General features: G+C 36.5%; 3 protein-coding genes, 2 long non-coding RNA genes and 1 pseudogene across 6 annotated transcripts; 5 read left to right on the top strand and 1 right to left on the bottom strand.

The window, feature by feature from the left end:
• The first annotated feature begins 4,150 nt into the window (after positions 1 to 4,150).
• On the top strand, positions 4,151 to 4,708 carry LOC145209501 (uncharacterized). Its single transcript, XM_080079798.1, has 2 exons — positions 4,151 to 4,302; positions 4,452 to 4,708. Exons 1-2 carry the CDS (start codon positions 4,161 to 4,163, stop codon positions 4,697 to 4,699), a joined length of 390 nt encoding a protein of 129 aa, XP_079935924.1. The 5' UTR covers positions 4,151 to 4,160; the 3' UTR covers positions 4,700 to 4,708.
• Positions 4,709 to 5,167: 459 nt separating this feature from the next.
• LOC145239658 (uncharacterized) lies at positions 5,168 to 6,872 on the top strand. Its single transcript, XM_080103071.1, has 5 exons — positions 5,168 to 5,259; positions 5,575 to 5,682; positions 5,762 to 5,938; positions 6,170 to 6,283; positions 6,765 to 6,872. The coding sequence occupies exons 1-5, from the start codon at positions 5,227 to 5,229 to the stop codon at positions 6,870 to 6,872; spliced, it is 540 nt and encodes a 179-aa protein (XP_079959197.1). The 5' UTR covers positions 5,168 to 5,226.
• Positions 6,873 to 7,123: 251 nt separating this feature from the next.
• Positions 7,124 to 8,216, top strand: LOC145215657 (uncharacterized). Its single transcript, XR_013857340.1, has 3 exons — positions 7,124 to 7,176; positions 7,442 to 7,510; positions 8,146 to 8,216. It is a non-coding gene; the product is annotated as an uncharacterized LOC145215657 (long non-coding RNA).
• Positions 8,217 to 11,460: 3,244 nt separating this feature from the next.
• LOC145213676 (uncharacterized) lies at positions 11,461 to 11,985 on the top strand. Its single transcript, XR_013856880.1, has 3 exons — positions 11,461 to 11,540; positions 11,622 to 11,726; positions 11,846 to 11,985. It is a non-coding gene; the product is annotated as an uncharacterized LOC145213676 (long non-coding RNA).
• Positions 11,986 to 12,107: 122 nt separating this feature from the next.
• On the top strand, positions 12,108 to 13,362 carry LOC145239569 (uncharacterized). The gene is made up of 5 exons (XM_080102960.1): positions 12,108 to 12,261; positions 12,608 to 12,719; positions 12,817 to 12,863; positions 13,023 to 13,091; positions 13,168 to 13,362. Exons 1-5 carry the CDS (start codon positions 12,108 to 12,110, stop codon positions 13,227 to 13,229), a joined length of 444 nt encoding a protein of 147 aa, XP_079959086.1. The 3' UTR covers positions 13,230 to 13,362.
• A 4,132-nt stretch (positions 13,363 to 17,494) lies between these two features.
• On the bottom strand, positions 17,495 to 22,193 carry LOC145203035 (uncharacterized; annotated as a pseudogene). Its single transcript, XR_013853342.1, has 2 exons — positions 18,983 to 22,193; positions 17,495 to 18,597 (listed from the first exon to the last, which is right to left on the bottom strand). The product of XR_013853342.1 is annotated as an uncharacterized LOC145203035 (transcript).
• Positions 22,194 to 25,187: the final 2,994 nt, after the last annotated feature.

The raw sequence follows: 25,187 nt of genomic DNA, 5'->3' as shown, positions 1-25,187 counted from the left end.
CTCAGGAACAATTTGTCTTCATTCACAAACTTATTGTCGAACATATATCACTCCCGAACAGCGACAGATCGGCTGCGGAATTGCAAAGCTTTAATACTGATCAACTGTAAGTAGCTATATACGACATTAACTGGCTTTTTAAATAACCTGACTTTGCTGTTAGGAATAAAATAGCAAAAGAAGAGCACAATCAGCTAGATTCTTGGCAATACAGCAGTGACGCCAGTAACAAAGGTAGACAAATAATATTGAATTCGACGCGTTCGTTAAAGGGCTTACTAATGTAACCTGTTGCAGGTAAAACAGGAAGCAGTGGGGAAACGATGGCAACCAGTTCGTATATTCAGGTTAGTAGAACTGTGAATAAACGAATTGTTTTGTATGTTTTTAAGGGAAAATTTATGGCCACACGTTATGGTTACACTCAAAACCAATCGACATTCATTACAATGCCTTACTAATGGCCCACGACTTACCAAGCAACTTGTGAACTCAGCTATATAAGTGGTGTACGTATTTTGGTCGAAAGTAGCTTGTTTAAGTTTAGATGAGATCTTTATTTACACCATTGTGTTTTGTGTGAACATTCGCTTGATGCTCAAAGTTTCTCTGTAAACTTTCGTTTGATGCTCGTCAATCAAAATTTCCGCCGTTTCCTTTCAGGATCTTGGTTGTTCAAAGAGTTTCATTTCTGCATCTTACCAGCCTGGCGTCAATGATGAAGAGTTTTGGATGATTGTATTGAACAAAAATCTATCAGTCATCGTTTCACTAGGAAGCAATCAAAGGGTAAACAAACTCTTTAGAAGCGCAATTTCCTATTAGTTGTTTGGTGTTTACGTACAGGTTGCAAGAGATGGCAAAGTTACACAGTATGGAGAGATACAAGTGGCCTCGGGAAAATCAAAAAGCTACAACGGTTATCAAGTTGTACCAGTGACAGTTTCATCCAAATTAAAACATTTGGTACGTAAACAGTACATTATTAAACAACCCCAAACACAAATAGATCTCTGGCCCTCGCAAGGCATGCCAACTTTTGGCGTAGCATGCTTACAATAACAGTATTCAAAAACAAGAGATTACTGGAATTTGCAATTTCTATTATTGCATAACAAATAGTTTTGAACACTAATTGTTATATTTTGCTATTAAATCCATTTGTCAACAGGGTGTTTCAAAATTGATTATGATCCAAGTTACCGGTTGGATGAAAGATGAGTTGCCTCCCAGCGATTCCACTATGATAGAAATAATAAACTTGACTTTGGCAACAAACCCCTCACGACAAGAAGGCAGTATACTAGCGTGCTGCAGGTAAATACTAAGAAGTCAAAACAAAGTTCATTTTATTCAAATCTAAAAACCAACTTCTTGCAGCAACGGATGTACCCGGACAGGAACCTTCATTGCACTTGTGAATATTCTTGAACGCTTGAAGACTGAGAACAGAGTGGATGTGTTCAGAACAGTGAAGGACTTGAGGGATATGAGACCAAAAATGGTGGACAATGAGGTATGTTAGCAAATAATCATATTAAGTATACAACATGAAAACTGAGAGTCAGATAATTACAGAATAATGTGTCGTTTTGCAGAACTTGTACAAGTATTGTTATCGTGTCGTTTTGGGCTATCTTTCTTCATTCGACTTATACGCGAACTACCGATAAGGATGTGGCAGAAAATCCCAAACGTGGTCTGACTGTGTTATTCTATTTTCGCTTTGTGCGTTGTTTTGTGGTGAAAGTTTGATGTATATATATATATGCTATTGGAAAATTAAACAACGAACATTTATTAGTAAGCTCATGATTTTCTGCAACGTGCAAGTTTTGTTTACGCGGTTACGCCACATTCGATATGACGCAAAACACATTTTCTCGACCGGTTGGTTTACCATAGCCCGACCAGATCTGTCAATGTACTCTCTTTCCGTCCTTGCATCAATGTGAAACTCTCGTCATATAACGTTATCTTACGATGGCATGGCTACAAACTATTTGCCCTTGAATCACACACTGTACCCTTAATTACTTTTTGCGATTTATCACGTTTTGGCATTGTGTCTCCGTTTCCGTCTTCATGAATATTTCTTTGCTTCATCGATATATTTTTTGTGAGAATTATTGTTTTAAAGCAGATTTTTGATGATGATGTTTTTAATGCACAGAATGGCACGTTTTGTACAAATAATTTGTTGAAACGTACATGGTTCCCTGGTATGTGCAAGTTTCGTTCGTGTGACGTCATTATGACACAGCACACGATGGTTTACGCCTTGTAGCGCGAAGTCTGTAATGAAAAATTACGAACAAACTAAAATTAAGAACTTTGTAAGCCAGTAGAGAGTTTACTTTTGATTGAAGTAGAATGAAGGAGTGAACAGAAATTTAGCTACAGAAGTCAACATGCAATTTATATTCAGATGCACATTTCTGTTTCTGGCATGTTTTAGTCGACGAGTTGTTTTAGGTGAGTATAAATGTCAGATTTTTATCAAGCTAAACGTAAGTTTCCTTAAAGAGGATATCCTAAAGTTTTGCGAGTCGTTACTATGACTCGGGATGTTAAAAACAGTCGGATTTTTAAACCGTGTTCTTTGCGGAACGCCATTTTTAAGTTTTAATTGCTTTTGAGTGCAAGTCTTTGCTACGACATCTACTGCCGATCAAAATAAACACTACCAAAACTCATTATAAACGTTGTTAAGAAAATATTGTTTTACTTGGTTTCGCGTAAAACTGAAGGAATTTAAAGATGATGATAATGTTGATTTTTTTGCAGCCCAAACAATGGCTTCTGGCTGTAGTCGAGGGATCACTTCAATCGGGAACAGGCTTTTTGTTCTATCAGATTTCATGAGCGATGCTTTAACAGCTGAAAAGAAATGCTCCAATATGAACGGCAGTTTAGCATTCTTGGATAACCGTTCAATTACTCAGGCAGTCGTGCGTGCCAGCAATTTGAAATACGCCCAAGGTAAATTATACTAGGATTTGACAATGTCACTTTTTTAAGCATTAGCAAGACTTGGCCGATTTTAAACTTTCTTTCAGTGTTTTAATAAGAATTAATGAAATGTCGCTGCCGTTTAGAAAACAGTGGCGTTTATATTAAAATTGGTGCGCAAACATGCCATAGTTCTTTTTAGTGTAGATGTGGCGCGCTTTGTTTTGTGGTAACTGCAGAATGATATGTTTGGCCTAAATATTCTGCGAATCGGGGCGAAACCAACCACAATGGATCTATGACAAATTTCGCTGAAATGTTTTAATTCTTTTAGGCGAATGTTCTTTATCGTTTTAAAGGGGCTCTGTGCATTACTGATTGTTAACATTTTAGACAAGTATGACTAAAAACATATTTTCATGCAGAAATTCAAACTGTTTACGTATATCACAATTCGAAGGGAAGCTACCGTTTTTCTCGTCTGTCTCACGTTTCGCAGTGGAGCAGAGTAACTAACTCGTCGGATATTGCCTCTTTTAAACTTTTCAAAACGTAAACCTTTTTGCTTAGTTGTTGGTAAAATAAGTTTTGATCCTTTATTATTATTTTTACCCTATGAAAGCTGGTTTTAAGTGATACAAAACAAAACTTTCTGTAAGAACGAAATTATTTATTTTTCACCCAAACAGAGGTAGGGTTAGGGATAGTTTTTAACAAAATTGAGTTTTTAACAAATTGAAGAAACTAAGTTTTAAAGTTGGTTTCATTGAATTTATTAATGATAATAGCCTTCCTTAACCATAATACCTCTAATCGTCTGCAGTTTTAGAAATATATTGTTTTAAATAAGTATTTGTGCTTTCGCGCCACCTATCGAAATTTTGCGAAATATGAGCCGCCGTGTGATGTTGTAGATTTTCGGTAACACTTAACCAACACTAATTTGAACATTTTCTCGAACAATCTGCATTACCCTAATTAGCTCTTGGGCTGCTGTTGCAATCTGATATCATATTTTGAACGCAGATGGGCAAAAGGTCGCATTCGGATTTCCTTTTGTCATGAAAAATATGAAAAATTTGCAATTTTTGTCGGCACAAGTTGCGATTTTGGTGCGTATTGCAGTGTTCTAAAATTGATAGCACGTATTGTAGTAAAATTCATAAAACACCAATTGCCGTCTTCAAGGTTGGAAACAAGACTTCAGTATGTACGGGGCAACACAGGAGAACAAATACGTCGAGAAACTTTATGTCGTACCTCAAAAAGACTACTCCACACGACTTTACAGGAAAGCTGTAAACGAGACATTTGTAAAGGACGCTCTTGTTCTGCCATTTCTAACTCCAGGTAATAGAACCAAACATTGTTAACCAACTTAATATAACAATTAGGCAAAATCTTTTTTTTAAATATGACACATATGTAAATTCAAGTTTTTTTTACAAAATGTCCGGTTGCCCAGTGAGCCCATGTTTTATAAAACTTTTATTTCGCAGTGGTCAACGTCATATTCGGAGCAAGGTACAATGTACAAACAAAGAATTGGCGCTGGAGTAACACATCTCGTGCTTATTTGGCGATACCGGCCAAGCAGAACGGCTGCCAGCAAGCAGTGCTTCACTATGGGAGCACCTGGAAAATGGAAAGCATCCCTTGCAATGGCAAATTAGCTTACTACGTTTGTCAAGTACAATGTAAGTCATTCTTCCCTAAACGTTGCCTTGTCACAAACCAACTAAAGTGAAAATATTTCAAGAGTTTTTGGTAAATTTAGAGTATAGCGCAATCATGCGAAATATGACGGATTTTTAACGGACAACATAAAGCAGGGGTGGGCAACCTGCGGTCAATTGTTTAAAGTTGTGCGGCCCGCAGAGACACTTTTTGGTTTCAAATGTACTGGCAAAGGAGTCCAATTGTTATATTTTCTGAGCAGATTAGTGCGCCCGGTGCTATTTTTCTGCGACCAGACAATATGCTGCTAGAATCAAATGCGAATTTTACTTGTAGTAAGGCATTTTTAGTATGCAACGAAGTAAAATCACCTTGTGTTATATAAAGGTGGGGCCCGCGATCTAATTTTGGCAATTGTATTTGGCCCCACAGTGACAAAGGTTGCCCATCCCTGACATAAAGGAACCAGCCTTTTTAAAAGTGAACCATGCTGTAAAGACCACAAAAACTTTCAAATCTTATCTGTCCCCAGTCACAATTAATGCAACGTCGACAAAATGTAACCCGGAAACTGTTCTAATCAAATGGAACCACTTCATGTTTCCAGGAAACAAGAGCTCCAGGGTTGAGGTAAAGTTAACTTTCGATTACATCTCGTCCCACTACTAGGTTTATACACAAGCGATTTTATACAACGTTCATCATCTTCTCTACGAAAATCGAGCAATGGGTCTGCAATTTTTATGATTGTTACAGTTTATGCATTACCCAATATCAACAATGTCAGAAACGAGTTTACATGCATATAATACGTACATAGTTCCATTCTGCCGGGTATTTTTGTTAGACCAAATTTGCCGAATTTGTTTATAAGCTTGAACCTTTCGAGACAAGTTTGGTGTAACATGAGTTGCAATGTAAATAAATTTAACTTTTCTGTCACAGATCAGAGCTGCGGAAGATACGACTTCGTACGGGGCCTTTACTCAACCTTACAACAATTTTCGTGCAGGTTTGGCAAGTTTGTCACCAGGAAAACAATACAATATAACGGTAGGCCTACGCGGCGCGTGTCTATTGCAAAACAAATTGTTTACAAAATTAGCATCAGTACAAAAAAAATATTTTTCAGGCAATTTTGCGTTTGGACGCTTGTACTGAAATACGATCAAACACTATACCCGGGAAAACAATCAAGCGAAAAAGGCCGCCTCCATTTGTTTTGGCTAAAGTATCCAAAATCGGAAATTGTTCACTTGAGATTCTTAATCACGACGAGATGCAGCTTGCTTCGGTTTCCCATTTCAGGGTAATAAAACTCAGAATGAAGTAAATGCAGTTTGTCTGAAATTTAACTACAGAAAAAGATAGATTATTTTACTGTTTGACTCCCATGAAACAAAAAAAAGACAACTGTTGAAATGTGACACAGCCGCTGCATGTAGCCTAATGTTTAGAACATTTAAATTAGGTACAATAAGTCAACGGCATAACACGACATTTTATGTCTAATCTTGTCAACTAACTTTTGACTTTCTAGATTTACGGCATTTCACAAGGGAATGGAACAAATGACTCAATGGTGATGCCTTACATTCCACATCATTTAATTAAATTGACGATACAAGGGAACAAGTTTGACAGACCATTTGAGGTAAATCTTAAAATGCAGTTTAACCCCTGGTCATTTCGAGCGGTTGGTAGAATTCTCTCCTACAAAGCAGTTACACCCTGTGTATTTACCCTTCCCAATATTTTTCATTCTTCTGTTACGAAAGAAAGAGGCACGTCTACTTTTCACCGAATATGATTTGGGCCTACATACCGAAGTGCAGGATAATATTGCCATTTTGCGCAATGCAAAAATGTGTACCGACCATTGACTGCCAGAAGCTCTGGCTGGTCTTTCCAGCTATGGCACAGTTGCTTCGTAATTTCACTTTGGTGCTAGAACGTGCGTGCGCCAAAGGCCTGAATTGCCACCTATGCAAAAATCTTACCACTTTATATTTCGTATAATAAAAGCGGCGACTCTATTTTATTAATACGTTTTGTGCGGCAAGTGCTCAATAACTACAGTTTTTAATTTTTGTTAATTCAACAAACATAGCCCATTTGTACTTTACATTTTATAGATATCCGCAATTACCATGTGTGGTGAAGAAAGTAATGCACGTTTGATGCAAGGAAGTTGTGGCATCAACATTTCGGGAAGCAAAAACGTTACCGGTAAAACTTTCTAAATATTTTTTACGGGATCGAAACTCAAAAACATTGAGAGTATCTCAAACATTTATTGTAGAAACGCCTGCGTACATTTACGCAGTAAGTGCTGTCGCTGGATTAGTCCTGATCGTTTTGCTTTTGGTTGTTGTTTGTATATTGACCAGGTAAGCAAATTTTCATTTTTTAACTGTATTTCCGCAATTTTTTAATGCAATTGTAACAAACTTGAACAATATAGCCTCAAGCTGCCAACGATTACAAACATCTGTTTTAGAAAAAGAAATCAAGTAACTCCCACCATAATACCGCAAACCGTTCAAGGTAAATAGTATTTGGTTTTAATAATTAAAAAACACAGATTTGTTTTGTACACAAAACATAGGCCTACCGGTCTAAATGAGAAATTACAAGTACGTTACCAAAACGATATAACTTACTTGACTTATCATACAGCAACCCTTTGTAAAACGTTTTTACTTTGCCCAATTTGTTTTTTAAACATCAGCATTTCATTGTTGTAGACTTTACTTTTTAATAGTTTTTACTTTTTAACTATAATTCTTTTTAAAATATTTTTCGTATGTAGGGGATGATGGATATGAGACTGTCGACATCAGGCAACCTGAATATATTAACACAGCACCAGACAACAAAGGTACAAGTATATACCTACGAATTGTGCGGTGTTTTGTCACATATGTGCCTTTAGTAAAGAAAATACAACAACACCAAATCGTGCAAATTTACTAAATACCAATATGTTTTAATGCAAAGAGCACTTGCGCCTATTTGTAAGCATACTTTTAAATTTTCTATAAAATAAGTTCCCAACCGCTCTCTTACTGATAATTTGGTTATTCCGCTCTCTGTGACATTTTTTAGCTGATCAAATTTTGGCTAAGGTACCAAAATTGTAATATCACCGTACATCGCGGCAGCCTCATATTTTGCTTAATTTCGGTAAGTAGTGCAAAGACGACTAAAACACATTTAAAATGATATTACTCAAAAAATACTAGCGCATATAGTTAATCAGTTTACATATATTAATATTTAACTAGCATTAAACTAACTTTAAACATTTAGTTTCTAACCTAAAATCTTCACCCATGTTTGGCTGGTAATCAATAATTGAACCCTTTGCGCCACCTACCAAAGCTTTTTATTTTTTTGGTTTGCCGTGGGATATGGTGTTAGTAGCTTTACCATAAGTAAAACGCTGCGCCATTAAAACCAAACCATGTATAACGCTTATGCGTCAGAACCCATTACCGACATGTTGTTTTACAGATTACTGCCATCATTACGAAGAACCTAACAAAGTTTTTGTGTATGAAAATTATTAAGTGTGACGCTTTTTATCATCGCTATTTTATCCATAAATGTACTTTACTACAACTTTAATAATAATAAAAATAACTTTACTACAACTTTTCCTTCAATTTGAAATTGAACGAAACGTCAGCATGTTTTATTATTATGATTGCCAAAACGACAAAACAATTATGTTTTGAATTTGTATTTGTTAATAATTATAAGCAGCACTAAAATTATGAAAATAAAGAATAAGTTATCAACAACTTTTAAAATATATCTGTTTTACTCTTTTGGAACAAAGAATCTGTATTAATTGAACAACTGTTTGTCATAAGTAAAATAACGTGAATAAAATTCAGTACGTTTAACATGAAATCTTGGCAGCATCAAATTCGAATAACAACCAATAACTTACAATTGAATTTATACACATTCGGAGGTGTTGTGCTACTAAAGAGATCAAACAATTTATGTTTGGAAATTGCCAGTGAAAAGAAATGGTTAACAACTGTTGTGGAAGATTGTGTGGTAGCCAATGTCTTGGAAGTTTAAAAATTGACTTCGTGGTCTGCGCTTAAGCAGAGTACCGAAATGCCAGAAAATGATTTGTTATAAAACGCCACCAAGCAGTTGCAATTTTTTTACTCGCATTAAAACTTGTCAACTTTATTTAAAGATACTGGCTTCGTTTAAAGGTTTTATGTATCCCTCAAAACTATCTTAGAGTATAAACAAACAAAAAAAGGAAGACGACTTAAAAATGTTTACTGAAAGGTATCAGAAGCAAAAAAAGTTTGCCGTAAAGATAGTAGAAACAACAATCGTGTCATTCTGACAATTGCTATACCTCTAGCGTAGTCTGAAAGCAAGTTTTACCAAAAGTTAAATAAACTTTTTGAACTCCAACTTATTGTCATGGCTATTGTCAAGCCAAACGCTTTTCACCAACTTGGTAGTCAATTTTATTTTAAATTTCGGTTGGGTCTAGTTTCCAAATTTACCAGGAATGTGTGATTATAAGTAAGATGTTTATGTACCAACTTAAAACCATTTTCCGCTTGTGTCTACTTCAAGATATGAATGACAATGACATGACGCACCACAAAACATTGCTGCATCGTCGCCAAACATGGTCAAACGAAATGTTTGGCATTCCCCTTGACTGCATTTCCTTGTTGTTGATGCTTTAAGAAATAGATGTACGGTTTCTTAGAGCAAATCAAAAGAAAGTAGTTGCAATCATAAATATTCTGCCTTTGTTATTATTATTTCGCAAGATAAAAACTGAGGGTTTTGTAAAGAAAATAAGTGAACACATTATTTGTCTTACCAGAATAAATGTTAAGGCACATTGTAGTCACTAACAGTAGTTGGTTTTATTCTAAATTGCCATCAAGCATGTGCTAAAACTTTCCAGAAGGGGGCGAAAGTAAGTTTGAAGTCGCAGCCCAGCCGAAATCTTGAGCATTCCTTATGCCTATTTTCCTTGTAACGGTATGAGGATCAGATAAAAGGTTTCTTAAACAGTAAGTGTTATGATAAAAGTTGCCACTACTCTTATGAAAGTGGCGCACCACATTTTAATGATTCATCATTTAATGACGTCGTGAAACCGATGCTTCCGTGAAGGAGAAACAATACTTTCCCAAAGGTGACGCATGTAGTAGCACTAAAGAATAAGTGAGGCTGCCAAAATTTTCAGCATCATTTAGAACTGCATTTCCTTGTTATGAATATGGATAAGAGGCTTAGGTGCTAAGTTACTTACAGAACTGGTACAATGGAAATCCTTCTGCTTTTGTTAATGATAGGTTATGGGGCACATGCTCAAGGTATATCAAACTTAAATTAGGTTTTATTAAGAAAATAAGTAAACTAATCATTTGCTTCACCAGAAACGTGCAACTCCGGGTTCAGTGTTGGAAATCATGTGTTCAAATTGTCAACAGAAGTTGTCGATGGAAACACAGCAAAATTAAGATGTGCTGGAAAAGGAGGTCGAATTGCCAATATTTCCAATCCAACCGTTCGTGAAAGCCTCATCAGCACTGCAACTAAAATGTATTTAGGAGGTTGGTGTAGACGCTTAAATAGTTGAAATCAGGTTGTTCTGTCGCCCTTAACAAACAAGGCGTAAATTGTTTTATTTGTATTATTTGTAGAATCATATTATTTCATGATTATTTGTAGATGTACAGAATGTATGGATATCAAACATTGGTGGAGCAAAACTGGGGTATTTTACCACGCAACCCCAGAACTTTACAAAAGTTATTCATTTGTATAAAACGTAAGCATTAAGTTAAAATTACTACAGACATCATAACAAGTTACCATTGTTACAGAAGTGGTACGGGATTGAAGCTGGTAAAATTTTGCAGAATACAGGACCACATACAAAATAAAAGGTGGTGGATAACATCAAAAACAAATTGCAATGATGAAGGAGGTGAATTATAACACGTTTTGAAAACCGCCTATTTTTGCAACAAAAATTTTCTGCGCCAGGATGGTCTCAGGGATTTGCTTTGTATGGTGGAACAGGGAATGATGTAACAAAATTTAAGGAAGTTTTTAATTACCGAGCAAACGATCATTCTTCGATGTTGAAAAGCACAGACAACAATTCGATGCCGTATTATAGAAGATGGGAATCTTTGTTCTTACCTGGTAAGTTCAAGAGTAGAAAAGATCTTAGCGTTATGGTGAATACAACTCACAATTGTTTTGTTGAAACTCTTTAGTAATAAATTTAAAACATCTAAAATAAAATAATTGTTTTTTTCTTCAGTTTTTAGAGTTTTTGTGGAAACTTATCAAGCAACACAGCCTGATTCAGCGGATTGCATGCAAAGCGCACTGCAATATAGACAAGCTTGGGTAGACACCTCAAAGAAGTGTGCTGGTGTATATGGGTATTATGCGTGTCAGTTAGAATGTAAGTTACAATGAACCATGATACTAAAGATAATACTTACCTACGCTGTGATACAGTGGTCTTAAACCCTTTTCTTGCGAATCCCCGAAACAATCTTCTGTCTGGTGTTTGTTTGCAAGACGTATAATAATATATAATCGATGGTTGTAAGTTACAGTTAGCTAATTTGTTTTACGTATCCTCAGTTCCTAATATTGTTTACTCAATTAGTAGTTATCGAAAAAAAGCTGCTGAAGACAGTGCTTGCCGTTTCTTTCATATAAGTTGCTCAACATATAAGTTTTTCAAACTTCGAGCGTTCTTTTATTAAATTTGCTTGCTTTTAGTTACAGTAAACGCCCGCCCTTCTACTTGCAACCCTGACACCATTCGAGTAAACTGGACAACCAACTATGTTCCGCTAAAACAACAAAGCAATACACCAGTGCAGGTAAATTATTTGTCCACAGTTCCTAAATTTTATTCTTTGAAACTAGTTTTTCTGCTTTTTTATCAATTGCTTTACTTACAGGTGAAAGCTGTCTCAACCAATCACTCGACTGTAACGAATACATTATTTGAGACGGGTTCAACTTCAATCGGAGGATTACAATACAACACAATTTACCGAATTGAGGTATACAGTATATCTTCAAAAAATTATATATCTTCAAATTAAAGTGGTGTAAATATTTTAACCAATTTTTAACAGAACTTGTATACAATATATTTTTACTTGTTATTTGTTTACGATAGCTCACGACGCGAGTTGCAGGATGCGAAACAGTTGTTGCCCAAACGACAGTGGAAACCTCTTCGCCTGTATCGGTGATCGGTGCCAATATAACAAAACAAACACCATGTACCCTTTACATTCCATCATTAAATAATCGTAAAGGAGTCAACGGTTACCAGGTATGTCGTCGTATACCTTCAAGAATATTTTGAGATTTGATACATTCGCAATGCATTTTATTATAATTGTTTAAGTAAAACCAACCGTATGTGTACTACATAAATGTTTTTGAAAGATTGCAGAAAGCATTTTTTTCTGCAAGGAAATTTCGGGTTTCAAAAAGTGGTCACAAATGGTCGACACAAAGTTGTTATTTTTTTCAAGCTAAAAGCTTTTTTCTCCTGCAGTCCTACAACACTAATCTCGAATTATCTAGGTGAGATTCAATCGTATTGGTGAAAATGATACTATAGCAACACAAAATGTTTCAAGTGGACACACAGTACTTAGTTTGACTGGACTTGTACCCTACACCTACACATTTCAGGTAAACATATAAACATCCTATTTACAGGTTTTGTAACTAAATCTGCATTTGGCTTTAGCTGTACGTGATACATTGCACGCGAACTATAGGTCCTGTTGAAATTGGTTTTTGTGTTGTACGTCACCCAACAACTGTTCAAACTACGACAACAAATCAAAGTAAAAGAAAGTGTGGTAACTGAATAGTTTCTACGGTTTTTGGATCTTGAAAACGCCCACAATATATTTATAATCAGAATTAATATCGCAAGAAAACGGGGAAGCACCCATCGGAATAATCGCAGGTGTAGCTGGAGGTGCCATCGCTCTTATTCTTGTGCTGGTCTGTGTAATCATCTTTTGGAAAAGGTAATATATTTAGGTTAAAATATAAATATAAATACTTGCACGAAAAACAATGTACTGCATATCCAATCTTACAATAAATTGATAAACATTTTTTCAGAAACAGAAAGAAAAACAGTTCTCAGGCAGCTACTTACAATACAGAAGGTACGGAATAAGTAGTGATGCTTTTAGGTGAAGGTTTTTTGTATTCTTTGTATTCGCTTTTTACACCATTTTCTGACACAATTCCACTTTTTCTGTTTTTAAAAAGTGTTTTGTTCTAAAATTGCATTTAAAACTGTGTTTACACAACTTTATATGCAGGAGATGGTGGGTATGAGACTGTAGACATTAGGGAACCTGTGTACATTAACACAGCACCATGCCACGAAGGTAATAACAAAATCTTTAAACTTTTTAAAAGTAATCGGATCAGTGAATGCAATACGTATATTTTAAAACATTGCAGACACTGTTCATCACTACGAAGATCCGAAAAAAGTATCAGCTTACGAAAACCTCACTTTATGAAGAATGCCAACCATTGCCAAACTTTATTTTTGGCCACCACAAACTGCTGCACCAAAAATGTTTGCGAATATTGAACCTAGTGCTGATACGAATAAGATTTATCATTTTTTTAAAAGATCAAGAATTTTTGTCAAAATGCTATCCGATTGTGCTCTTAGATTAGATACTATATCTAGGGTACACTTAATTTTTTTATCTATGTTTAAAATGATATATTAGTAGAGACATGTCAGCTCTTCTCTTCAACTTAACACACTAATATTTGCATTTTTGTGATTCACGCATTAACCACAGATGAACTGAGGCATCTCATGTTTTTTTCATGTTTTCACAAATTACTGTTTAATACTTGCCTAATTGAATGGCAGTATATCATTTTAATCACGTTTTCCACTATCTAATTGTTAACTAATGTTTAAATGTAAAGTAAATTATCATATTTGCATATTTATAGCATTGATATGTATGTAATCGCTTTGTTGCGTTGACTGTCACTGTACAGAAAATTAAAAATTGAAATTAAAGTACTGTGCGAGTGGATTAAAATGCTTCAAAAGCGTAATAACGTATAATTCAAGAAACGTAAAATAAATTACGTTGGGGGTCCGCAGATTAAGAAGATATAAAAAGGGTGACTACAAATCGATTGGAAACCACTATTCTAAAAGTTTGAATACACATGTTGCAGCGATTTAAAAAAATACCACTTGATGTTGATAAAGTGCAAAAACACTTGTAAATAAAACTTTGCACTGGGTGACCTGCTGATAACCCTGAATAGCTCTATGCGTCACTGACTGGAAACTTCAGGTAAGGCAGAGAAGGAAACTGATTAGTCATGGCTTGAGCTGGCACGCGATCGTAAGCAAGGCATATCTGAAAATGCTTAAACCAGTGGTTCTCAAACTTTTTTTTGTTGCGACGCCTCTGGAAAAGTTTTCTGGACTTCCGACGCACCATCAAATAAAAGTTAATGAGGAAACTTATCAATAAACAGTTAATTTAAATCTATTAAACAGCACTTAGAGAACAATTTTAGCCAAACTGTTTTTCGACAGAGTTATAAAACTGCACTCAACACTTTCAGTGCACCCGGCAATCACGTGCGGGCTTTTGTTAATTGTTTCAATTATTGTGCACAATTGCATTGTCTTGTCTGCTACAAGGCTTTAACAGCATCAATAACGAATTACATTGAAAGTAATGTTTCAACCTACGCACAATATAAACTGATGCACAAAAATTTACTGCTGCAACTCATGCACAATAATTACTTTAAACTTTGCTAACAATTATACGTTATAACTACCTCAAGCCTTTGCTACAAAAGTCGTCTTTGTTACATTGTTAAGAAGCGAGACTCCGTTCACATAATCAAGTTTAATGCCCGCCAAGTGTCGCCCCAGACACGCGCCTATCACGCACTTGCTGCTTGTACTGTTTGGTCTCGCCGTACATTAACGGACAGCCGCATCTTTGATCAAAACCTTTGGGGTAAATTTACGTCAATCCGCACTCTACGCAAAAAGTATTTGGACGTAGATGAACGTCAACCGCACTGAAACCTCATTTTTATGAGATTAACTGAGTTCAGCCACGAAACGGAAATATTCTGCGACGCCCTTGGAAAATTGAAACGACGCACCAGGGCGTCGCGACGCACAGTTTGAGAACCACTGGCTTAACCTATTGGAATAAAGTCTTGAGCTTTTTCACTTCATGGCAACAACTTACTAACTCCAACACAAACACTAAAACTCAGCACAACAGAAGCCACATTACTTTATGGTCGTAAAAAGTGTATTTAATTTGATTCGCAGCAGTTGAATCATAAAGCTGGATTTTGGCCAATGTGGAATCATAACTGCTTGCACTAAATATATCCCTTTCTGCAGTAAGAAATTCATATTTAAAAAAGCGGGCGTAAAAAGGGTTTTCCAGCAAAAAGCACATTAATTGGCACTTTGTTTTCTCCTAAAATCCGTCAAAAATACTGATAAAAAGTGTTTGAAACAAAAAACAAACACATTTGCAGATTATGCAATTTGCCTTTGAGGTTGTGACGCAAAAGATGAAAAACATTATTTTAAGAGAGAGATTTTTGCCTGTGTGACAAAAACCGGTGCAACCGCAATACAAAAACAAGATTTTTGCAGCTGTAATGTAACTGTTTCGCAAAATGTACTTTATAAGCCCGACTTATTTTGCGATGGTGTGTTTTTTATCGCTTTCATGTTACGCAGCCATTTATTCATCAGAGACAATTTCTTCACTGCTGAGTTAGGTTCCTTAAAAAAAACAGTAAGAGCAATGAAGACAGGTACAAACTTTGCCACTTCTATCGTTCGTTTGCGTCTATGAAAGTGACGCACCATATAATAATGATTTGTTGTTCGATGACGCGGGGCAACTAATGCCTTCGAAAGAGCATGTAGGAAACGTTGTAGAAGGTTTAATTGAATCACAAAGCTCGTTTTTGGCCAATTCCCATTCTGCAGTAAGAAATTCTGATCATTTGTTGGTGTTATTACAGTTTTTTTTTTTGTTCCTGGCGTTTATCATATAGCGAATTACTACTAGAAGAAAGACTTCTTAAAGTAATAGAATTATAAAACTGTAACTGTAAAGTTATTCTAAACAGAGAACTATGTCTATACAATGTTGACTGTATACCACATCATTTTAAAAACTTACCATAGAAAATTGAAAAAAAAAATGCTGAAATCTTTTGGTGAATATTTTTATAATTTTAACCAAAAACACCCTTCAAACACACTATTCGGTCAGTTAAAGCAAACACATAAAGCCTCCCACGCATTTACCGTTTGACAAAATTTTATTTATTGCACTTAAACATATTTAAAAAACACGGGTGTAAAAAAGAGGTTTTTCTAGCAAAGGCACATTAATTGGCATTTTTTCTCTTAAAATCCGTTGTAAGTCAAAAATACTGATAAAAAGTAGTTGAAACAAAAACACACTTGCGGATAATGCAATTTGCCTTGGAGGTTGTGACGCAAAAGTTGAAAAACACTATTTTAAGAAAGAGATTTTTTACCTGTGGGGCCAAATCGGGGGTTACCGCAATACAGAAACAAGGTTTTACAGTTGTAATGTAAAAGTTTCGCAAAACCCATTTGATGAGCCCATGTGCTTTTTATCGCTTTCATATAACACAGTTCGTCACTAAGAGTGGTCGTCTTTGTTCCAAGTTACCATCAAGCGTGTGATATAACTTTCCAGGACCAACGTTTGACGTCTCAGTCCTGAGTATTCGTTATGCCCGTTCTTCCCGGTTACAAATGTAATGTTATAGGTTTAAGATGAAAAGGTTTCTTAAAGAGTAAAAGGGCAATGAAAAAGGTGCGAACTTTGTCCATTCCCCTTTCGTTCGCGTCTATGAAAGTGACGCACAAAAAATAATGATTTGTTGTTCGATGACGCGAGGCAACTAATGCCTTCGAAATAGCATGTACAGAGAAAGTTGCAAAATGTGACGCATGCAGCAGCACTAAACAATCAAAGTTATTAAGGCTTTACGGTCTAGCCGAAAACTCTTTACAACCACATTTCCTTGTTATGTGTATAGGTAAGAGTCTAAGGCGATAGATTTCGAACAAAACGAAACAGGTGCAATGCAAATCTCTCTGCTTTTGTTAATTTTAATTTATGGGGCTAATGCTCAAGGTATAACTTCTAAAATTTAAATTAAGTTTTATTTAAGCAAATAAGTAAACTAATTATTTGTTTCACCAGAAACTTGTAAGTCAGTGTTCGGTGTAGAAAATGAAGTGTTTCGTTTGTCAAGTGAAGTTTTTGATGCTAACACAGCAAAATTAATATGTGCTGGAAATGGAGGTCGAATCGCCAACATTTCCAATCCAATCGTTCGTGACAAACTTGTTAGCACTTCGACTGAAGTTTATTTAGGAGGTTGGTGTAAACGCTGAAATAATTGAAATCAGGTTTTTTTCGCAAGAAATAAGTAGATTGATTTTGTTTATTTGTAGATGCACAGAAAGTATGGATATCAAACATTGGTGGAGCAAAACTGGGATATTTTACCACGCAACCCCAGAATTACACAAAAGTTATTCATTTGTATAAAACGTAAGCAATTAATTGTAAAATTACCACAGACATCATAACATGCTACCATTCTTACAGAAATAATGATGGATTAAAACCGGTAAGATTTTCAAAACTAAAGACGATGTACAAAATAAAAGGTGGTGGATAACATCAAAAACAACATGCAATGATGAAAAAGGTGAGTCTATTTTTTTTAAAAGGTGAGTCTATTTTGCAACTTTACCAATCATTGTAACAAAGAAATTCTGCGCCAGGCTGGATGCAAGCATTTCTTTTATATGGCGGAAATGGGAGAGATGTTAAAAAATTTATGGAAGTTTTTAATTACCGAGCAAACGATTATTCTTCGATGTTGGAAAGCACAGACAACAATTTTATGCCGTACCATAGAAGATGGGAATCTTTGTTCTTACCTGGTAAGGTAAAACTAAATTCACAAGGTCTTAATCAACGGATGTTTTAGTTTAACAGAACTGTTTAAAATAATATAACACGTGATTTTATTTTAGTTTTTAGAGTGTTTGTAGAAACCAATGCAGCAACCCAACTTGGTTCTGCGAATTGCATCCAGAACGCAATGCAGTATGAGCATACATGGATGGACACCGCAAAACAGTGTACTGGTGTATACGGGTATTACGCCTGTCAGTATCAATGTAAGTTATGTCAAAGTGCTATACCAGAATAATGTTGAAATGTCATTATGTGAAAAAACGTATGTTCTTGTTATGGCGTTGGTGGTTGACTTGAAACAATTCTTTTCAGTTTCGATTGATGACCAGCCTTCCACTTGTAACCCTGACACCATTCGAGTAAATTGGTCAACCAAGTATGTTCCGTTAATACAACAGAGCAATACACCAGTGGAGGTCTTATTTTCGTGCATGTCAAATTTTTGTTTCAAAAACGTTGCTTGCATTTTCACTAACAAATTTATTGATTTACGTAGGTGGCAGCTGTTACAGATGGTTATCAAACGGCAGAAATAAATTCAACATTTGGAATAGGTTCAGCTTCCTTACAGGGTTTACAATACGATACAACATACCAAATACAGGTATATTCAAAAAGTACAATATTTGTCCAAATAATGTTAATATTTCAGCTTATGTTTGTAGCCTAACCTTATGTTTTTATGACAAAAGACAACAAAAATACTCCGTTTAACTGTAGTCCGTTTGTTAGCTCACGACGCGATTTGCTGATTGCCGTTTAGTTGTTGCTCAAACAACAGTGAAAACCTTTTCGTCTGCCTCTGTTGTCGGTTCCAAAGTAGCTAAACAAACACCATGTATCATTTACATTCCATCATCAAATGACCGTGAAGGAGTTAGGGGCTACCAGGTAAGTTTTAGAAGTAAACCAATAAAACCTTTTAATTAAAGTTGAACTATTATATAGAAGAAAAAAACTGAATGTGAGTTTATAATGTGTGATGCGATGGGCTGAAAGAAAGTGTAAGAACTGACAAATTTATTGTTTAAAACCCAATGTTCATTGAGCACAGGAAAACATTTCTACTTAAAAGGTTTTTTTAGAATTTGGTGCGAGGTTCCTGTCGAATGAATGAAAACATATGTGAAAACATAACACTAAATATGTTTAGATTTACCGACAAAACTATCGCAATAAAACTAAAATTGTTAAAAATCTAAACACACCCAATGTTGCTACTGATGCATGTACGATTTTTGGAATATTCTGTCTTTTTGAGATAATTTTTGTCCGTTGAATCACGTGTTTTCTAGGTAAGATTGAAACGCGTGGTTGAAAATATTACTGTAGCAACCAAAAACATTTCAAGTGGATTTACAGTACTTAATCTAGCTGAAATTGCCTCCTATACTTACAATTTTGAGGTAGAAACAATAAAACTTTTTAATAACCCCCGGGTCTTGTAACTGAAACCATGCATTTTGTTTTTAGTTGTACATGTTTTATTGCGAACGTGTTATCGGACCTGTTGACATTGGTTCTTGCGTTGTACAACACCCAACAACTACAACTTTAAACGGAAACGAAACTAGTAACTACGTGATAGAAATAAGTTTATTGCTTCTTTAAAATGCTCACAATTTATTCTGTCATTACAGATTTGACACCACAAGCTTTTATCGGAATAATTGCAGGTGTTGCTGGAGGTGCCATCGCTTTCATTATTGTGCTCGTCTGCGTAATTATTTTTGGAAAAGGTAATCTGTTGCAGGTTTTATTATAAACTTTAATTACCTTTGCTACTACGAAGCTGACACGTAGCTGACAGCATACAAGAAGACAACGGTGCCTGTATTGCTCAGTTGGTACAACGCAACTTCTGGAACGACTCCTGTCGTGGGTTCGGATCCCACCGCAGGCTGTATTTTTCTAGTCTGTTCCTTGCCATATGGCAATGCCTGGAAGACCGGCTTGATTCGGTATTACGCCTTTAATAGGCCTGGCGACCTTTGCATTTGAACTTGCACGTAAAAAAATCTCCTGCGTATCCAATCTTACGAATAAACGTTTTTTCAGAAACGAAAAGAAAAACAGTTCCGAGGCAGTAACCAACAAAACCGAAGGTATGCTGGAATAAGTAGTAATGCTTTTTAGTAAGGTCAAGTTTTTACATTGTTTATCACGTCACTTGTTGATCAACTTTGTACGATATAACGTTTTTTGTTTTCAAAATTTATGCTTTTGGAAACGCTTTTATAAATGTTTCTACACAACTAATATATGCAGGAGATGATGGGTATGAGAGTGTCGACATCAAGCGAACTGTATACATGAAAACAGCACCATGCCACTAAGAGAATTTATAAATGTCTGGGCTTTTTGAAACGTGTTCAGGTCAATGTAATACAAAAAAAGTTTTGCTAAACTTGATTTCTGGCCACCACGAACTGCTGCACCACAAATGATGAAATGCGACTTACCAGTGTAAAAGTTGTTTTCGCCACTACCTGTTTATTTATCTGTTGGAAATCAATGATTAATAGGCGAAAAAAATATCTACGGTCTTGCTGGCAGAAAAAATCTAAGGATCCGGTATGTCAGTTATGCTACATTTAAAGCTTCTAATGATTTTACAAGTTCTGCCTTTTTAATCTGTCTTAAATGTGTACATATAAGCTATTGCTGCCAGGCATAGTATCAAGTTTAAAGAGCTCTTCTGGCAAATATGATTTTATTCCGACGTTTCGACGTCCTATACAGGTCGTCTTCATCAGGGTAAATAACACTGAATGCGACTAGTACAGTGCACGATAAACAAAGAAAAAAAGAATGGAACGCAAGCACGTCACAACGCAACAAAAAAAACACCGCGCGATAACAAATGATTGGCCCTCTAATCTTTAAGCAGGTGCCTGTAGCACGCTGGAAGCATCACGTCTGTTTTGATGTTCATTATTGTGTTGCCCCGTTGGTGAATATTCCATGACTCAAGAAATAGTCTTTTCCTGTAGTCAGGCTCCCGGCCCACAACAGACGCCGCATTGAAATCAATGCGATGGCATTGTGATACCGCGTGATTGGACAGGGCCGACTTCTTCTTTTCGGCGGGTGTTGTGTGACCTTCCAGTCTCCCCGATATATATTAACGGACACTCGGCGCAGGGAATAGAATATACAACACCACGTTGTCCAAGGGTGTCGATTGGATCTTTCGGGTGACTCAGTAGCTTGCGGAGAGTATTAGCAGGTTGAACGCCAACCGCTACGCCGAAGTCATGCAACATACGCCGTAGAATATCCGTCAATTTCGGTATGTACGGAAGTGTCACAAAAACCCTCTGTTTTTGGATGGGTCACCTGTTTGGGACACGTTGCCCGTCCATCACGGAGAATCCAGTTGGGGTAGCCGTTATATTTCAAGGCTTTGCGAACCTTAGCCAGTTCCGCCTCGCAGTCGTCGCTATGAGTGCACAAGCGTCGTGCCTGATCTTTTAGGGAACAAACCACCCTCTTTTCTGGTATGTGGGGTGATGAGATCGAAAATTGAGATACCTGCCGGTACTCGTTGGCTTGTGGTACACTCTCGAGTACAAGACACCGTCATCGGTTCTTGTGACTTGAACGTCTAAAAATGGAAGACAGTTTACCGATTGGAGTTCCATGGTAAACTGAATGCCTGGTTGCGCCTCGTTGAGATGCCGTAGAAATGCCTCAACCTTGTTCTTAGCAATGACACAAAAAATGTCGTCAACATATCGCCGCCAGAATCTTGGTGGGTTAGCAAATGTTGATAAGGCTTTTTCCTCAAGCGCTTCCATTGTCATGTTTGCGACAACCACGGAGACCGGGGAACCCATCGCTGTGCCTTGAACCTGCTGGTAAAAGCTTCCCCTGAATGTTAAAAGCTTGCGTTCCATTCTTTTTTTCCTTTGTTTATCGCGCACTGTACTAGTCGCATTCAGTGTTATTTACCCTGATGAAGACGACCTGTATAGGACGTCGAAACGTCGGAATAAAATCACATTTGCCAGAAGAGCTCTTTAAACTTAAATGTGTACGTTTACGACCCGCTTATATCAAACATATAGCCCGTAATAAATATAATTATACACACATTTTTATTTTAACATAAAGCAACCGATTGAGTTTTAGTTCAAATGCAACGAGTCCACTATCAGTGATGGCTATACAAGCCAAGTGGGTCGTTATGTTCTATCTAATCAGCTTTGAACTTTAGCACTGACTTATGGATGTGTCATTCAGTCATCAATCACAACAGCAAACGCTAAAATCTAAAGTTAAGCAATCTTTTAGACTGTAACGTTAGCCCAATACAGTGGTTGGTTGGAAACAACTGCAATGCTGGAACCTCGCCGTTTCTCCTGCGGCGTCGAAGTGTAGTTAGTATATCGCCCTTTTCGCGACATCCGCCCTCAAGCCATTCACGCTTTTAATTCGCTGCAACGTGATCACCGAAGCGTGTGAAGGACTCACTAGAACAGGGGTGTCCAGCACGTGGCACGCGTGCCAAAAGTGGCACGCAGAGCATTTGAAAATGGCGCACAAGCTTTTGCACATTTAGATGGTAAACATTAGAATTTGTCACGCATTAAAATTTGTTTCTATTGATTATTCTTGGCCTTTATTCTAACTTCAGTAAAGGTTATCGGTAGTAAAGTTACACGATCCGCTAATTAAATTGTTCGTTTTTTGACAAAACTGAAGGCCCGTCACAAACTATTTGTATCTTATGTCGCATAAACTGAATAATACGTTTCTGGAGTATCATAAACAAGTTTACTCGCATTTCACGACCTATTTTTTTACTAATTATTTATTAGGGTTCTACATGTTGGCCAAATATTCGGATTGTGCCCGTACCGTTAAGACGTTTAAGACATGATTTGGAAAAAGTACCAAACGTTGGCACGCGAGTATTTTTTAAAACCAAAATTGGCACGGCGGTGTGTTCGAGTTGGACACCCCTGCACTAGAACCTTTTTCTCACTGCTACGCGAACAATGGCACAATTCGAAAACCAATTATCGCTCCGTTGGCGTTGAAAGACCAACTAATCTTATCTCACGTCTTAGTCTACAGAAGCTGTTTAATTGCTAACAAAGGGGCATATCCGGTGAAGTACAAAGCGTGAAATTCGGGAGACTTAGTTGGTTTGCTAAAAACAACGCAATCGTGTGATTACACCATCTAGGCAGCTACTACGTCTGGGCATGGTGCTTCTTCAACGTATCTACGCTTTAAAAAATGTTTGGAACTGGTAGAAGTTATTTGCATACATGGTTGTATTTAAATGTGTTCATATAGGCTAAATCGTGTACTGAACAATAAATAAGTATCTTGGACACGTTTAACTATGTGACCATTTAAAATGCGTACACTTTTTAGAATTGATTTAGATTTTTTTGATTAGTATGTGAAAGTTTTACAAAATGTTTGTCCAATAGATCTATTTCCATGTGAGGTTGTCTCAAATCGAACAAATTCATGTTTACTCCATCATTGCCTTAGTTAGAAAAATGGCCACTCAATTAACTGTACTGAGCGGTTCTCAAACTTTAATTTTTTGTCCCTTGCCCATTTTTTCGAGCACTCGCGGTCCAAGCTAAATATATTTATACAACTGAATATATCTTGGCAAAACAAAACTGTTGAGTCAAAAACTAAAAGTTAGTTTATTTCTTTCGAAAGAATTTAGTTTAGTGCTGTCACATCACTTTGCGTGGGATTTTTTCAAGGGCAATTCATTACGTCACAAAAAAGAATGAAACAATATAAATATGGTGCGCGAACAATCGCCTGTGTTTGTTAGTGGAAATGAAGCAATGTACCACTTTTTGTCAAAGAATACTCGTTTATATATGTAATTTTTGCGTATGCAGTCGTAAGAGCTGATATTACATATGATTGCAGAAATACGTTAGGCTTCTCGTGGTCCCTCTGAAGTCGTGTGGCGGACCCCTACGGGACCGCGGACCCCAGTTTGAGAGCCGACTTCTATAAAGACCAATATTGTCTTACTTTGGCGTTCACACAATTTTGTTTCTAAAACAACTGCTCAACGTTAATTGTCTTTTTACTAAACCACAATTGTAATTGATCAGCAATGGTAACCGATTTTATTTACCAATTTTGTACCGCCAAGATTGTTATATGTGTTTGACATTCAGGACCTTACACAAAATTGGAGAAAAGTAATGTGACTGATCAGAGGAGGGAAGAATGAAATGGTTCTACTTGCTAAGATTTATGGAGTAAATCGGGGGCCAGAAACGGCCAAATCACCGAAAACATATTAACACGGGAACTTACATCCAACAAAGTTCGACAAATAGGTGGAGCAAGTAACTCTTTCGAAAATGTACACAAATAATTGTGTTAAAAAATTGTGCTATTATAGCCTACTGCAATGTCATGAAATTACCACGATAGAATTGCAACAATCTGCCACGAGAAAAAATTATAACGAAGCAATTGCTACGATGTAATTACTATGCGATGAACTTGCCAAAACGAAATTACAACGATGTAATTATCACGATGAAAATACTGTTGTGAAATTAACTTATGAAAAACTACAACGATAAAATTGCTTTCATGAAACTATCACGATAAAACTACTGCAATGTAACATACCACGATTAAATTGCCGTGCGATGAATTTACCACGATGAACTTGCTGGATGTCTTCGGCACGATGAAGTTACTACTATGTAATTTTCACAATAAATTACAGCGATGCGTGTTTTCCACTAACAACAAACAGCAATGGTTCTGACAAGCTAGAGTTGTCAGTAATGACCACACAAAACAAAGATGTTTTAGGCTGAAAAAGGGAAAGAAACATCTTTCATTAACGCACAACAGTATTGCTTAAATGACTTTAACACTTTTCAATAATGATCAGAAAGCTTGGATTCTAGCTTGCACATATGAACAATAAACAATATGTCATCAAATATTTCAAGCGAACTATTATCGACGTTAAGTCCTATAAAACATTTTTTAGCAAAGTGGACTAAACAGCAGCATAAAAGTTCGACGTTTTACGTTTAATGTTGTCATTATATGGTTGATCTTAAACCGATGTTGTAGCAGACAGAATAGTTGTTTATTGGTAGAACTACTGTCACCATAGGTAGAACTACAACGAACAACATTTCAAAAAACAAAACCGTTAGGTGGCGTTAAACAGGCACAGTTCTTAAAATTATCGATAGGATTATATAAGGTGGGGGCAGGAACTTGGCCGAATGGCCTGGCGCGAAAATTTTCTCGTACCCCCTGTTTGATCGGGGTTCGTAAGGGTAAGGTTAAGAGCTACAGGAGTGGGAAATTTTGCTTCAACTGAGTTACGGTGGCGTCATGTTTTCCGCTTTTTGTTTTCCAGCAGTTAATGTTTCTAGTGTGCCT

The sequence above is a fragment of the Phallusia mammillata genome, chromosome 1 (genome assembly GCF_965637545.1).
Source record: "Phallusia mammillata chromosome 1, kaPhaMamm4.hap1.1, whole genome shotgun sequence".
Classification (NCBI taxonomy): domain Eukaryota; kingdom Metazoa; phylum Chordata; class Ascidiacea; order Phlebobranchia; family Ascidiidae; genus Phallusia; species Phallusia mammillata.
Note: the sequence above shows the minus strand (reverse complement) of the source record. Positions and strands in the feature narration are given on the sequence as shown.